Below are 14,616 nucleotides of genomic sequence, written 5' to 3'. Positions count from 1 at the left end.
GATGGGGGTTGCAAGATAGTACAGGGGCTAGATTGGTTTAGATGTATACAGGTTACAGGGAATGACACGCCGGGCATCGACTATACCAAGTCATGCACGTGACTGGTTCCCTTTAATTAATCTATGTAAGGATTCATAAACTAAAGTATTATGACTATATACAGTACAGACCAAAAGTTTGGACACACCTCCTCATTCAAAGAGTTTTCTTTATTTTCATGACTCTAAAAATTGTAGATTCACATTGAAGGCATCAAAACTATGAATTAAAACATGTGGAATGAAATACTTAAAGTGTGAAACAACTGAAAATCTGTCTTATATCCTAGGTTCTTCAAAGTAACCACCTTTTGCTTTCATTACTGCTTTGCACAGTCTTGGCATTCTCTTGATGAGCTTCAAGAGGTAGTCACCGGAAATGGTTTTCCAACAGTCTTGAAGGAGTTCCCAGAGATGCTTAGCACTTGTTGGCCCTTTTGCCTTCACTCTGCGGTCCAGCTCACCCCAAACCATCTCGATTAGGTTCAGGTCTGGTGACTGTGGAGGCCAGGTCATCTGGCGTAGCACCCCATCACTCTGCTTCTTAGTCAAATAGCCCTTACACAGCCTGGAGGTGTGTTTGGGGTCAATGTCCTGTTGAAAAATAAATGATGGTCCAACTAAATGCAAACCGGATGGAATAGCACGCTGCTGCAAGATGCTGTGGTAGCCATGCTGGTTCTGTATGCCTTCAATTTTGAATAAATCCCCAACAGTGTCACCAGCAAAGCCCCCCCACACCATCACACCTCCTCCTCCATGCTTCACGGTGGGAACCAGCCATGTAGAGTCCATCCATTCACCTTTTCTACAAAGACACGGTGGTTGGATCCAAAGATCTCAAATTTGGACTCATCAGACCAAAGCACAGATTTCCACTGGTCTAATGTCCATTCCTTGTGTTCTTTAGCCCAAACAAGTCTCTTCTGCTTGTTGCCTGTCCTTAGCAGTGGTTTCCTAGCAGCTATTTTACCATGAAGGCTGCTGCACAAAGTCTCCTCTTAATAGTTGTTCTAGAGATGAGGTGTGTCCAAACTTTTGGTCTGTACTGTACATGTATTATGACGCCAGAAACCCTTCTAACTCCAATGATCCACGGCCCTAATGATTACACGTGTCTTCCGCTGAGTAAACCATGGTCCTCATTATAGAGAATCATTCCTGGTCAGGGTCGATCTCCACCACAGCTGTTCTAACATCCAGGGTCTCACCACATACAGCATTACCCAAATACGTAGAAAGCAATCCAAGCCACAAACCACAGATACACGTGGCTGACGCCGCTGCCCCGCTGGATATAAGGCGTTTTGTAGAAATTCTTACACTCAGTACAACACATGCAGCACAAACAAAGATTACCATAGGTGCGAATTTCCACGCCTAAACATTAGCCTAACCCTTTTCGAAGGAGAAATACAGATGCCGAAGAAAACCCCAGAGTGTGATCAGTTCATTTCAGTCTTTTCATTAGTCTGGCGGCAATTAAAAGCCGCAGCCACATTTGTAAATCGTAATGTTTGGCGCCGCGGCTGCTCCCTGAGACTATTTGCTTTCAGTCATGCTATAAAAAATGATCGGGAAATACAAGTCCTGCATCTGTCTGATGTAAAGCTTGTAAATACTGGATGCAATCTCTTATATAGGTGGCGATATCTGCGTGATAACCATTCATTGCAGTCGTAACGGTTCACATTGTGGTCCGGTTTATAATGTAAAATTGCAATAGTATAGAAAGTCGCCTTCCCTATGTTTTAGTGCCTTGTTTATTAGTTGGGGGATTTTAGTACCTTATGCCGATTTATAGCTTAAGTCATTGTAGACCAGTCTTGCACTTTTTTCTTATTTACTTAGTCCTTACGTGGGACTTTAACTATTACTTATATGATCACTGATCCTGCAATACGTCAGCATATTAGATATGTCAGTTTTACCTTATTTCAGGGTCCTACGGGCCACCATAGCTGGCTGAGCCGAAGGCCATTGCTTGGTCTCGGGTTTGTTTTGGCAACTACCAGCACCCTGTGAGCAAGAGTTGCCGGCAGAGGGAGCCGCCTACCTCAAATAACTTTCTAAATACCACTGTAACCATTAACTGTGGTATTTAAGGGGTTAAACAGATGCGAATGAGGCGAATACATGTCAGCTACAATATACAGATGAGACCCGATAATGATGTTAATCTGCATGTGATCCAGCGCCATCATTACGCCAGTTTGGTGGTTTGCGGGAAGTCTCCTGTCCTTGCGCTGTACATATACGGTGGACATCAAGAGGGGATTAAAAAAAAAATCTTCCTCTCAATTTTCACCTACGACCAGAAATTTAGCAGAGTGGGAAAGAGATGCCTCCACTCCTACACGCCACTCTCCAGCACGATGATATAAATGGGTACCGGCATGCTCCTCTTTCATCCCGCTTTCGGCTGTTCTGAGGATGCCTCGGAAGCTCCACAGGCCGCAGATGACCGCCTGTCATGATTCTCTATGCAGAGCGTCTCGCAGACCTAGAGACGCCTACAGATCTGGCAGTGTGTCCATTCTTTGTGCAGAGCATCTTGCCTTTGGAGATGCTCTGCAGCACTTACAGATCTGGCAGTGTGTCCATTCTTTGTGCAGAGCATCTTGCCTTTGGAGATGCTCTGCAGCACTTACAGATCTGGCAGTGTGTCCATTCTTTGTGCAGAGCATCTTGCCTTTGGAGATGCTCTGCAGCACTTACAGATATGGCAGTGTGTCCATTCTTTGTGCAGAGCATCTTGCCTTTGGAGATGCTCTGCAGCACTTACAGATCTGGCAGTGGTGTCCATTCTTTGTGCAGAGCATCTTGCCCCTGGAGATGCTCTGCGGTGCCGTCCTTGATAATGAACTAGTAGCTTGGTCACTATACTGGAGTCCAGGTTGGTTCTGGGAGGTGCTGGTTACTCAGCTGTTCCATCTTCCGGGTAATTGCTCAGGCTTCTTTACTGAGCATGCTCCCCCAGAACTCTGCCAGTTGTATTTTCTGGTTCTGCGGTGTTGCCATAGTTTGTGTGTCTGCTTGTATTCTGATCTTGGTATTCTGACCCCGGACTGAATTGGACTTCCCTCTGCCCGCTCCCTATTCCTGTTGTGCATTCCTGTCTTGGACCCCGGACTGTTACCTGACTACGTCTTTGCTTACTCCCTTTTACTACTACGTGCTCTTCTGGTATTGTGACCCTTGGATTGTGCCCTGACTACGTCTCTGTTTACCCCATATGATTATACATGACCTCCTGTTACCAGTCCCCAGCTCTCCTGAATACCCCGTAGGTCGTGACAAGTGTTAAGCCCGCTTTACACGCTGCAGTGTATCTTACGATGTGTTGGCGGGGTCACGTCATAAGTGACGCACATCTGGCATCGTAAGGTACATTGTAGTGTGTAACATCTACGTGCGATTGCGAATGAACGGTAAAACGTTCATCGCACGCACGTCGTTCATTCCTCATGAATTGAACGTCAGGTTGTTCATTGTACCCGGGGTAGCGCACATCGCAGTGTGTGACACCCTGGGAACGATGAACAGATCTTACCTGCGTCCTGCGGCTCCCGGCCCACAATGCGGAAGGAAGCAGGTGGGCGGGATGTTTACGTCCCGCTCAGCTCCGCCCCTCCGCTTCTATTGGCTGGCTGCCGCGTGACGTCGATGTGACACCGAATGTCCCTCCCACTCCAGGAAGTGGACGTTCGCCGCCCACAGCGAGGTCGTATGGACGGGTAAGTACGTGTGACGGGGGTTAATCGTTTGTGCGGCACAATCAACAAAATTACGTGCCGCACATACGATGGGGGCGGTTACGATCGCATACGATATCGTATGCAAAATCGTAACATGTAAAGCAGGCTTTACACTGCCAAAAGTCAAAGTTAAAAATGATCTTTTTGTCTGCAACCTTTTTTGTGACTTTTTAAAGTGCAAAAACAAGTCATGCCTTTGGCAAAATGGCCCGCAAATGTTGCCAAAATAACTGTCGTACATAAAAGCACTCCAAGGGAGGAAACTTGGATTTGTTTGCGAGAAATGTTGCAACTTTTTGAAAAAAGTCACAAATGATGATCATCTGGTAAACCTAATCACAGATGTTAAACAAAAATAGACTTTAAAAAAGGCAAATTAAAAGGAATATTTGTCGCAAATACAAAAATAGGCGAAAAACAACAAAAACTTGGCAAAAAAAGGCGCAAAACCAATAATGAATTGGGCCTTGTGAAGGAGTATTTGTTGCAAACAAAAAATAGGCATAAAAACAACAAAAATTATGCAAAAAAATCGGTGCAAAAGCAATAATGAATTGGGCCTTGTGAAGAAGTGTCTGTTGCAAATACAAAACTAGGCGAAAAACAACAAAAAAAAAAAAAAAGAAAGAAAGGTACAAAAACAATAATGAATTGGGCCTTGCGAAGGAGTAATTGATGCAAACAAAAAAACAAAAAATAGGCAAAAAAAATCGGTGCAAAAGCAATAACGAATTGGGCCTTGTGAAGAAGTGTCTGTTGCAAATACAAAACTAGGCGAAAAACAGCAACAAAAAAAAAAAAAAAGGTACAAAAACAATAATGAATTGGGCCTTGCGAAGGAGTAATTGATGCAAACAAAAAAACAAAAAATAGGCAAAAAAAATCGGTGCAAAAGCAATAATGAATTGGGCCTTGTGAAGGAGTGTTTGTTGCAAATACAAAGCTAGGCGAAAAACAACAAAAATTAAGCAAAAAATAAAAGTACAAAAGCAATAATGAATTGGGCCTTGTGAAGGAGTATTTGTTGCAAATACAAAACTAGGCGAAAACAGCAAAAAAAAAAAAAAAAAAAAGGTACAAAAACAATAATGAATTGGGCCTTGCGAAGGAGTAATTGATGCAAACAAAAAAACAAAAAATAGGCAAAAAAAATCGGTGCAAAAGCAATAATGAATTGGGCCTTGTGAAGGAGTGTTTGTTGCAAATACAAAGCTAGGCGAAAAACAACAAATATTAAGCAAAAAAAAAAGTACAAAAGCAATAATGAATTGGGCCTTGTGAAGGAGTATTTGTTGCAAACAAAAAAACAAAAAATAGGCAAAAAAACAACAAAAACTGAGCAAAAAAAAATCGGTGCAAAAGCAATAATGAATTGGGCCTTGTGAAGGAGTGTTTGTTGCAGATACATAACTAGGTGAAAAACTGAGCAAAAAAAAAAAAGGTATAAAAGCAATAATGAATTGGGCCTTGTGAAGGAGTGTTTGTTGCAAATACAAAACTAGTCGAAAAACAACAAAAACTAATCAAAAAAGGTACAAAAGCAATAATGAATTGGGTCTTGTGAAGGAGTATTTGTTGCAAATAAAAAATAGGCAAAAAACAACAAAAACTAAGCAAAAAAAACCAGTTGCAAGAGCAACTGTGTATTGTGGAACACAGAAGAAAGTACAGATTGATTTTTGATTAGTAAAATAAGAGTTATAAAGAAGTCGACCCTTGTTACAGTTTTTGTCATTGTCCCTATCCGGGTCATTGGAGCGTTTTCAACCCGGACTTTTCCGAGACATCATGTGGCTCCGTGTCTGCACCGGTTGCACTTTTGCTGAAGATGTTACATATATCCCTGTGACTACAGCCTGGCGGTTACCATAGTTACACTCCTGACCAATCGCAAAACAGCGGCTGACCCTTCCTGTGCAACATAGTGACAAATCCAGAGATACAATGTATCATATGGATTCATATATACAAAGATGGATGCGGCTCTATACCGACAACTAGGTAACATATGCTGACGACCACATTAACATGACATAGCCTTCTGCACTTGTCTCTATATATATATATAGCATATATTACTATGTACTGTATATGCACATTATATAAATGTGTATAGTATATAATTTTTTATATATATATAAATTCTATATAAGAGTACACAGCCACAGATAATGTAAAATAATTAAAACATTGTAAATGATGGCCACGCTTTATGTGATTCCTGTCCGTACACTACCACCAGTGGCCAGCAGATGGCACTGTAAGACTAGATATTGATGCTGGCCTAAGCAGGGAAGAGGATGTAGTCCCTGGTACCCACCATCCACTTTCACTCTGCTTTCTTCCTGGGTCTGCCAGTGTTTGTCTCCATGTACTCCTCCCTCTATTATTCTATATTTTTTCTCCTTTTTTATCTACTGGACCTGCTTCCATTTACTTTCCCGCACACAGGCATTTTCCTTCTTTGAATGCAAGGTGTAAAATAACGAGCAGGTCACAGAGCAGCTCCTATCATGCAGGCGGTCAGACACACAAGTGTAGGAAGCAAGAAGACAGACACAATGTAATAAGAGTGTGCTTACAGGCCAACTATAGCAACCACAGACGCACAATAAAGAGAATGCAATCATATAAAAGACGGATTACAATACTCATATAGATGGAGTTTAGTAACACAAGACCTTGGGAGAATCAAAGGATTACATATCATGTGTATGAAAGAGATACAAGAGCATGCATATACACAACAAAACACAAAGGGGCACACATTACATGGCCATCAAGAAGAATGGAACAATTTCTTAACAATATCTTCAGAGGACCAATAGTAGAAATGTAACATACAGGTAAAAGCGTGACATGGAAAATTCAGGAACAAATGAACGTAATCAATAAATAGAAATAAAACATATAGGAACAATAATAGAAAGGCAACTATGTAACATTGTAATATAATGGAATGTAAAAGAAGGGGAATGTGGAGCATAATAGCATACATTTAGAGACACAAAATCACGATACAGCCTATATTAACATAAAAGAGATGACACACAAGAATGTGAACACAAATGCAGCCTGTAAACACAAATAAAATGGAACATAAACACAAATGTAGCACAAGAACAGAACACACAGGAACATAAAAACATAGAATAAAAAGAAACATAAGTGTGATACATGACTATAAACAAAAATGTAACACACACAGGAACATAAAAACATAGAATAAAAAGAGACATAAGTGTGATACATGAATATAAACAAAAATGTAACACACAGGAACATAAAAACATATAACAAAAAGAAACATAAGTGTGATACAGGAATATAAACAAAAATGTAACACACAAGAACATAAATAACTCACAAGAACAAGATACAACACAAAGAAACATAAATGTAACACTGTAAAGGGGGCTTTACATACATTCTTTACAAAAAGAAACATAAGTGTGATACATGAATATAAACAAAAATGTGACACACACAGGAACATAAAAACATACAACAAAAAGAAACATAAGTGTGATACATGAATATAAACAAAAATGTGACACACACAGGAACATAAAAACATACAACAAAAAGAAACATAAGTGTGATACAGGAATATAAACAAAAATGTAACACACAGGAACATAAAAACATACAACAAAAAGAAACATAAGTGTGATACAGGAATATAAACAAAAATGTAACACACACAGGAACATAAAAACATAGAATAAAAAGAAACATGAGTGTGATACATGAATATAAACAAAAATGTAACACACAAGAACATAAAAACATACAACAAAAAGAAACATAAGTGTGATACATGAATATAAACAAAAATGTGACACACACAGGAACATAAAAACATACAACAAAAAGAAACATAAGTGTGATACAGGAATATAAACAAAAATGTAACACACAGGAACATAAAAACATGCAACAAAAAGAAACATAAGTGTGATACAGGAATATAAACAAAAATGTAACACACACAGGAACATAAAAACATACAACAAAAAGAAACATAAGTGTGATACATGAATATAAACAAAAATGTAACACGCAGGAACATAAAAACATACAACAAAAAGAAACATAAGTGTGATACAGGAATATAAACAAAAATGTAACACACAGGAACATAAAAACATACAACAAAAAGAAACATAAGTGTGATACATGACTATAAACAAAAATGTAACACACACAGGAACATAAAAACATACAACAAAAAGAAACATAAGTGTGATACAGGAATATAAACAAAAATGTAACACACAGGAACATAAAAACATACAACAAAAAGAAACATAAGTGTGATACATGAATATAAACAAAAATGTAACACACACAGGAACATAAAAACATACAACAAAAAGAAACATAAGTGTGATACATGACTATAAACAAAAATGTAACACACACAGGAACATAAAAACATACAACACAAAGAAACATAAGTGTGATACATGAATATAAACAAAAATGTAACACACAAGAACATAAATAACTCACAAGAACAAGATACAACACAAAGAAACATAAATGTAAGCCACAGAAATATAAACAAAAATGTAACACACAAACGCAAATAACACACAGGAACAATATACAAAACAAAGAAACATAAATGTAACACTGTAAAGGGGGCTTTACATGCAGCGATATCGCTAGCGAGTGTACCCGCCCCCGTCGTTTGTGTGTCACAGGCAAATCGCTGCCCTTGGCGCACAATATCGTTAGGAGCCGTCACACGAACTTACCTGGCTAGCGACGTCGCTGTTGCCGGCGAACCACCTCCTTTCTAAGGGGGAGGTTCGTGTGGCATCACAGCAGCGTCACTAAGCGGCCGCCCAATAGAAGCGGAGGGGTGGAGATGAGCGGCCGTAACATCCCGCCCCCCTCCTTCATTCCTCATTGCCGGCGGCCGCAAGTAAGCCGTAGTTCGTCGTTCCCGAGGTGTCACACATAGCGATGTGTGCTGCCTCGGGAACGACGTACAACCTGCGTCCTCAATAATCAACGATTTTTTAAAAATGAACGACGTGTCAATGATGGACAATTTGGTGAGTATTTTCCATCGTTAACGGACGCTCGTTGGTGTCACACGCAACGTCACTAACGATGCCGGATGTACGTCACGGAATCCGTGACCCCGGCAATATATCGTTAGATACGTCGTTGCGTGTAACGGGGCCTTAACACAGCAATATAAGCAAAAGTGTAACAAATTAAACACACAGAAAAATAAAAAAAGATACAACACAAAGAAACATAAATGTAACACACAGCAATATAAACAAAAATGTAACAAACAGGACCATAAATAACACACAGGAACAAGATACACCACAAAGAAACATACATGTAACACACAGCAATATAAGCAAACGTGTAATACATAACATAAATAACACAGAGGGACATAAAAAAAAAAGATACAACAGAAAGAAAAATAAATGTAACACACAAGAATATAAACAAAAGTGTAACACACTAGTATATAAATAACATACAGGAACAAGATACAACACAAAGAAACATAAATGTAACACACAGCAATATAAACAAAAGTGTAATACACAAGAATGCAAATAACACACAAAAACATAAAAAAAGATTCAACACAAACATAAATGTAACACAGCAACATAAACAAAAGTGTAATACATAAGAACATAAATAACAGGAACATGAAAAGATACAACAGAAAGAAATATAAATGTAACACGCAAGAATATAAACAAAAAAGTAATAACACAGTAGAATATAAATAACATACAGGAATATGAATATAGCCTATAAGAGCATAAAGAAATATATTACACAAAGTAACATAAACTTATCATAAATATAAACAGAAAATATAAATATAACCAGAACATAAACATAAAACCCAGGATCGATAACATACATGCGATGTATAAGAGTATAATTGTGATATATGATATAAACGTAAATGTAATATAAGTGGATACATACAACATACGCATACATTAGTGTATGGTACCATCTATCTTCTCTGACGCAGATTTTGTAAAAAATGGCAGTCATAATAGCACTATTTTGTCTGGTAAAATGGGGCCTTATTATGGAAACCAGATGGACTCCATTATAGTCAATGGGGTTGGTCAGGTGCTGCTAGGACCCATCATGTCAAGAATCTGCACTTTTGTTTTTCTTTTTTTTTTATGATGGAGCAAAAGAATAGAAATAATCACTGCAGATGTGAACAGCGCCTTACACATTGCCTATATCTGTAAGGCTACTTTCACACATCAGTTTTCTGCATTCAGGCACAATCCTTTTTTTTCCTGATCCAAAGGATCCGGGAAAAAAATGTAAAACCGTATCCACCGGATCCGGTTTTTAACGGATCCGTTATGCCGGATGCGTAAAAAAAACGGATCTGTTGGATCCGTTTTGCATCCATTTTTGCATCCGTTTTTTTGATGGATCAGTTTTTTTAATCAATTTGGTGCATGCGCAGTTTACAAAAACGGATCCGACAGCCGCATCCATTTTTTACCGCATTGCGCCGGATCCGGCGTCCATAGGCTTTCATTGTAAAACACGCCGTATCGCGCCGGATCCGTTTTTTTTGCCGGACATAAAACCGTTGCAAGACACGTTGCCTCCGGCCGCCGCTTTAATTTTGCCGCATCCGGAAAAAAACGGATGCAACGCAAAGCCATCAGGTACAATCCGGTAACAATGCAAATCTATGGGGATAAAACGGATGCGGTACCGGATCCGTTTAACCCGTTTTTTTCCGGATTGTACCTGATGGAAAAAAACTGATGTGTGAAAGTAGCCTTACCCATTCATAGAATAATATGGTCACATTTCTTTACAGACTGGTGCCCAGCTGTAACATTTACCACATTAATCCCAGTATGAAGTGACTGATATAAAAGGACAGCAGGTATAATAACCAGTGCACACAATGTGGGATATGACCTATCGCTGTTATTTTCCCCCTTTAATATATGACTTATAATGGCTTATTATATTACATTTTTCCTTTTTATAGACCTGGTTTGATCACATTATTCCCGGTCATCATTTTTGAATTACTGTTTAAGTCCTATTACTTATGATGCTATACTCTATGCATTATCCTTTACCATGATCCATCAGTCATATAGATATATTTATAATAGATGCAAACACATATATATATAGCACTCACATCGCCATTGTATAAATAATACACGAGTTATATATATACTGCATATACATCTTATATATCTCACATAATGTTTGCATGGAACTGCGGAAATGGTTTGGATAAATATATAAATGTAGCCCCATTTTGGAGAATGGTAAGTGCACAAGTAGCAGGGATGTAGGATAGTGCCCGGAGAGTGAACCTTATTATGCATTATATTCCTACTGCGGGCCATTTGCTGGTATTCCTGCATACACCACTTATAATTAATGATCTATATAGCTGCCGGGTTTCACCTATTGTATCATTATATATTTTAGATATTTTTAATGGACGGAGAAATGCAGAGCTCGGTCTGCGTAGGGTCATATGCATCCATCTCTGACCCCGTATTTAGTTATACGCTGTATTATAGTATATGTGAAAGGTCCTGATGTGTGTACATACAATATAGTAAAACCTCTTCATTCATTATAAGGCACATTCCATTACCGGGATCATTTTATAAACTGGTTATAGTAAAAGTATATACAACTTACCACTAAGGGTAGAGACCCTCCTTTGGTATTCCAGATAAACTTGCAGTTCTGTGTAGAAACAAGTGCCAAATTATCAACATTACACAATATACTGGATGGGAATAAATCATATTTACTATTTATTTACATGACAGATCAAGTTTTGCAATAGTTTTGGACACAATTTTGCAAAATGTGCAATAGTTTGGGTCATGCATAGCGACTTTCAACATGGCACTGTTATAGTATGCCTACTTTCCATCCAGACGGCCCTGGTAAGCTGTAATTACTGATGCTTTTGAGCAAAAAAAACCTCCAGGAGCTACAAATACGATTGGACAGCATCTTTTAAGATATGATTATTTTTAAAGGGAACCTGTCACCAGATTTGGCGACTATAACCTGCAGCCTGTGTATGGACCCGTGAAAGCACCCCTAGAGGTGCGAAACGGTACCGTCGTCCTCGTGCTCCCCTCCCTCCATTCCCTCATGTCTGTATCACCTGTCAGCATTGAAAAATAAAATAGTCCCAGAATACCGGAGAGTGCTGCCCATCTTCCTTTGTTCTATGGATTTACTTGCTTATAACCTGCAGCCACCATCAGTCAGCCCTTATATACAGCGTTCCAAAATACTGTATATAAGAGCCCAGGCCACTTTGTAGAACGTAAAAATCACTTTTAGTATACTCAACTGGGGGGGCAGGCCGGTTTGATGGGTGTCGCTGCTCTCCAGTCCGGCACCTCCTCTCTGCTGCGATTGCCGTCCTCCTTCTTTCCTCACAGGCCGGCATTGCGATCCTATGCAGGCGCACTTTGATCTGCCCTGCTCAGCGCAGATCAAAGTACTGTAATGCGCAGGCATGAGGAAAGGGTAAAGGCCGCCCGCACATGCGCACTACAATACTTAGATCTGCCCTTAGCCTGGCAGATCAAAATGCACCTGCGCAGGACCAGAATGACGGCTTGTGTGGATGACGTAGGACACATCATCCACACTGGGCTGGGTAGAAGGAAGACTGTGATCACCAGAGAAAGGAGGCGCCGGACCAGAAAGCAGCGACACCCATTAGTCTGGAGAGCAGCAACACCCATCGGACTGGAGAGCAGCGACACCCATCGGACTGGAGAGCAGCAACACCCATCAGACCAAAGAACAGTGACACTTATCGGACCGGAGAGCAGCGACACCCATCAGACCGGAGAGCATCGACACCCATCGCACCGGAGAGCAGCGATACCCATCGGATTGGAGAGCAGTGACGCCTATAGGACCGGAGATCATCGACACCCATCGGACCGGAGAGCAGCGACACCCATAAGACTGCGGAAAGCAGTGATACCCATCGGACCGGAGAGCAGCGACACCCATTGAACCGAAAGGCAGCGACACCTATTGGACTGGAGAGCAGCGACACCCATCAGACCAGAGAGCAGCGACACCCATCAGACTGCAAAGAGCAGTGATACCCATCGGACCGAAGAGCAGCAACACCCTTCGGACCAAAGAACAGTGACACTTATCGGACCGGAGAGCATCGACACCCATCAGACCGGAGAACATCGACACCCATCGCACCGGAGAGCAGCGATACCCATCGGATCGGAAAGGAGTGACGCCCATAGGACCGAAGAGCATCGTCATCCATCGGACCAGAGAGCATCGACACCCATCAGACTGCAGAGAGCAGTGACACTCATCGGACCGGACCGCCCCCTAGGTGAGTATAATACAAGTGATTTTTACGTTCTACAGAGCGGCCTGGGCTCTTACATACAGTACTCTGGAATGCTGTATATAAATGCTCACTGGTGGTGGCCGCAGCTTATAGTCACTAAATCTGGTGACAGGTTCCCTTTATAGAAGTTGTCCACTACTGGACAATCCCTTCTTAAATGCTGAAATGCCACAATTAAAAAAAACAAAACAAATACACCCGGACCAGTGTGATTCCAGCAATGTCATCACTGTGCCTCTTGGTGGTCATGTGACATTATGTCGAGTGAGCGCTGCAAACTATCAATGGTCGCTGATGGGCTGTGGCCTTAAAAGTTCCTTCAGACAGAACTGTTATATTTGACGAAAGTGTGATTGGCGGTGACATATTAATGTCATAGGACCACCCGACGACAAAAGACTGACTACGCTGGAATGGTGCCAGTTGAGGAGGGGAGTTTTTCTTATTTTATCAGGCCCAATTTAGCATTTCAAACTGGGTTGTCCCTTTAAGAATGGTGTCTCGTATGCAAGTCTTAAACTGAATATTACTTGAGTAAATTCACCAAATGCATTAAAAGGGGTATTCCCATCTCCAAGATCCTATCCCAAAATGTAGTAGGTGTAATAATAATATTAGCAAATCCTCCAATTAGAAATGTAGTATAGTTCTCCTGATATAGCCATGTCTCTTACCTCATGTGCAGGGCATTGCATCTTAACCCTAGAACGCGCAACCATAGAAATCTAACAAGTAACCTAGCAAGCAGGCCTGCGAGGCCCCAGGTATGCGTTCTAGGGTTAAGCATCCATGGTTATGACCATGAGCAACTAACTGTCACTGAGCTGCAATGCCCTGCATATGAGGTAACAGACATGGCTATATCAGGAGAACTATACTACATTTCTAGGTGGAGGTATTTGCGAATATTCATGTACTACGTATTGGGATAGGATCTTGGAGATGGGAATACCCCTTAAAAATGTATAAAGCCATAAAATGAAATCTATGGGTGTTCATTGACTCCAACTTTTGCATAAGTCTCAGGCTTAAATAATGAAATTGCCATGTACCTCCCGTAAACCTCTGCCCAGTTTTCTAGCCTAAACTTAATCTAAAAGGACAATGTTGGGATCAACTATAATTACGACTGGGAGCCGAGTACGACCACCCAATATCAGTGCCCACCCTTACCCATGTCCTTACGTATAAGCTACATATACATTCAGAACAATCCTGTGTCTTATGGGTGGCTAGAAGAAGTTTGATGGTTGAGTCAGTTACAGTTGTTCAACCCGTCCATACCGCAAACAACAGGTGAAAAGTATTCCTGAGAGTTTTCTTTTAGGGTAAGATCATTTGTGGATCGTAGGGCTATGTTCACACATAGTTGTTTTCTGTAGGGCTATGTTC

General features: G+C 40.6%; 1 protein-coding gene across 1 annotated transcript in view; it reads right to left on the bottom strand.

The window, feature by feature from the left end:
- The window catches only part of POU2F2 (POU class 2 homeobox 2), a 189,254-nt gene that overhangs the window by 46,862 nt on the left and 127,776 nt on the right, over positions 1-14,616 (bottom strand). The window contains exon 2 of the mRNA XM_075329330.1: positions 11,508-11,555. Coding sequence (XP_075185445.1) covers positions 11,508-11,555 — 48 coding nt within the window. The remainder of the gene's footprint in view (positions 1-11,507; positions 11,556-14,616) is intronic.

This window comes from Anomaloglossus baeobatrachus, chromosome 11 (genome assembly GCF_048569485.1).
Source record: "Anomaloglossus baeobatrachus isolate aAnoBae1 chromosome 11, aAnoBae1.hap1, whole genome shotgun sequence".
NCBI lineage: Eukaryota > Metazoa > Chordata > Amphibia > Anura > Aromobatidae > Anomaloglossus > Anomaloglossus baeobatrachus.
Note: the sequence above shows the minus strand (reverse complement) of the source record. Positions and strands in the feature narration are given on the sequence as shown.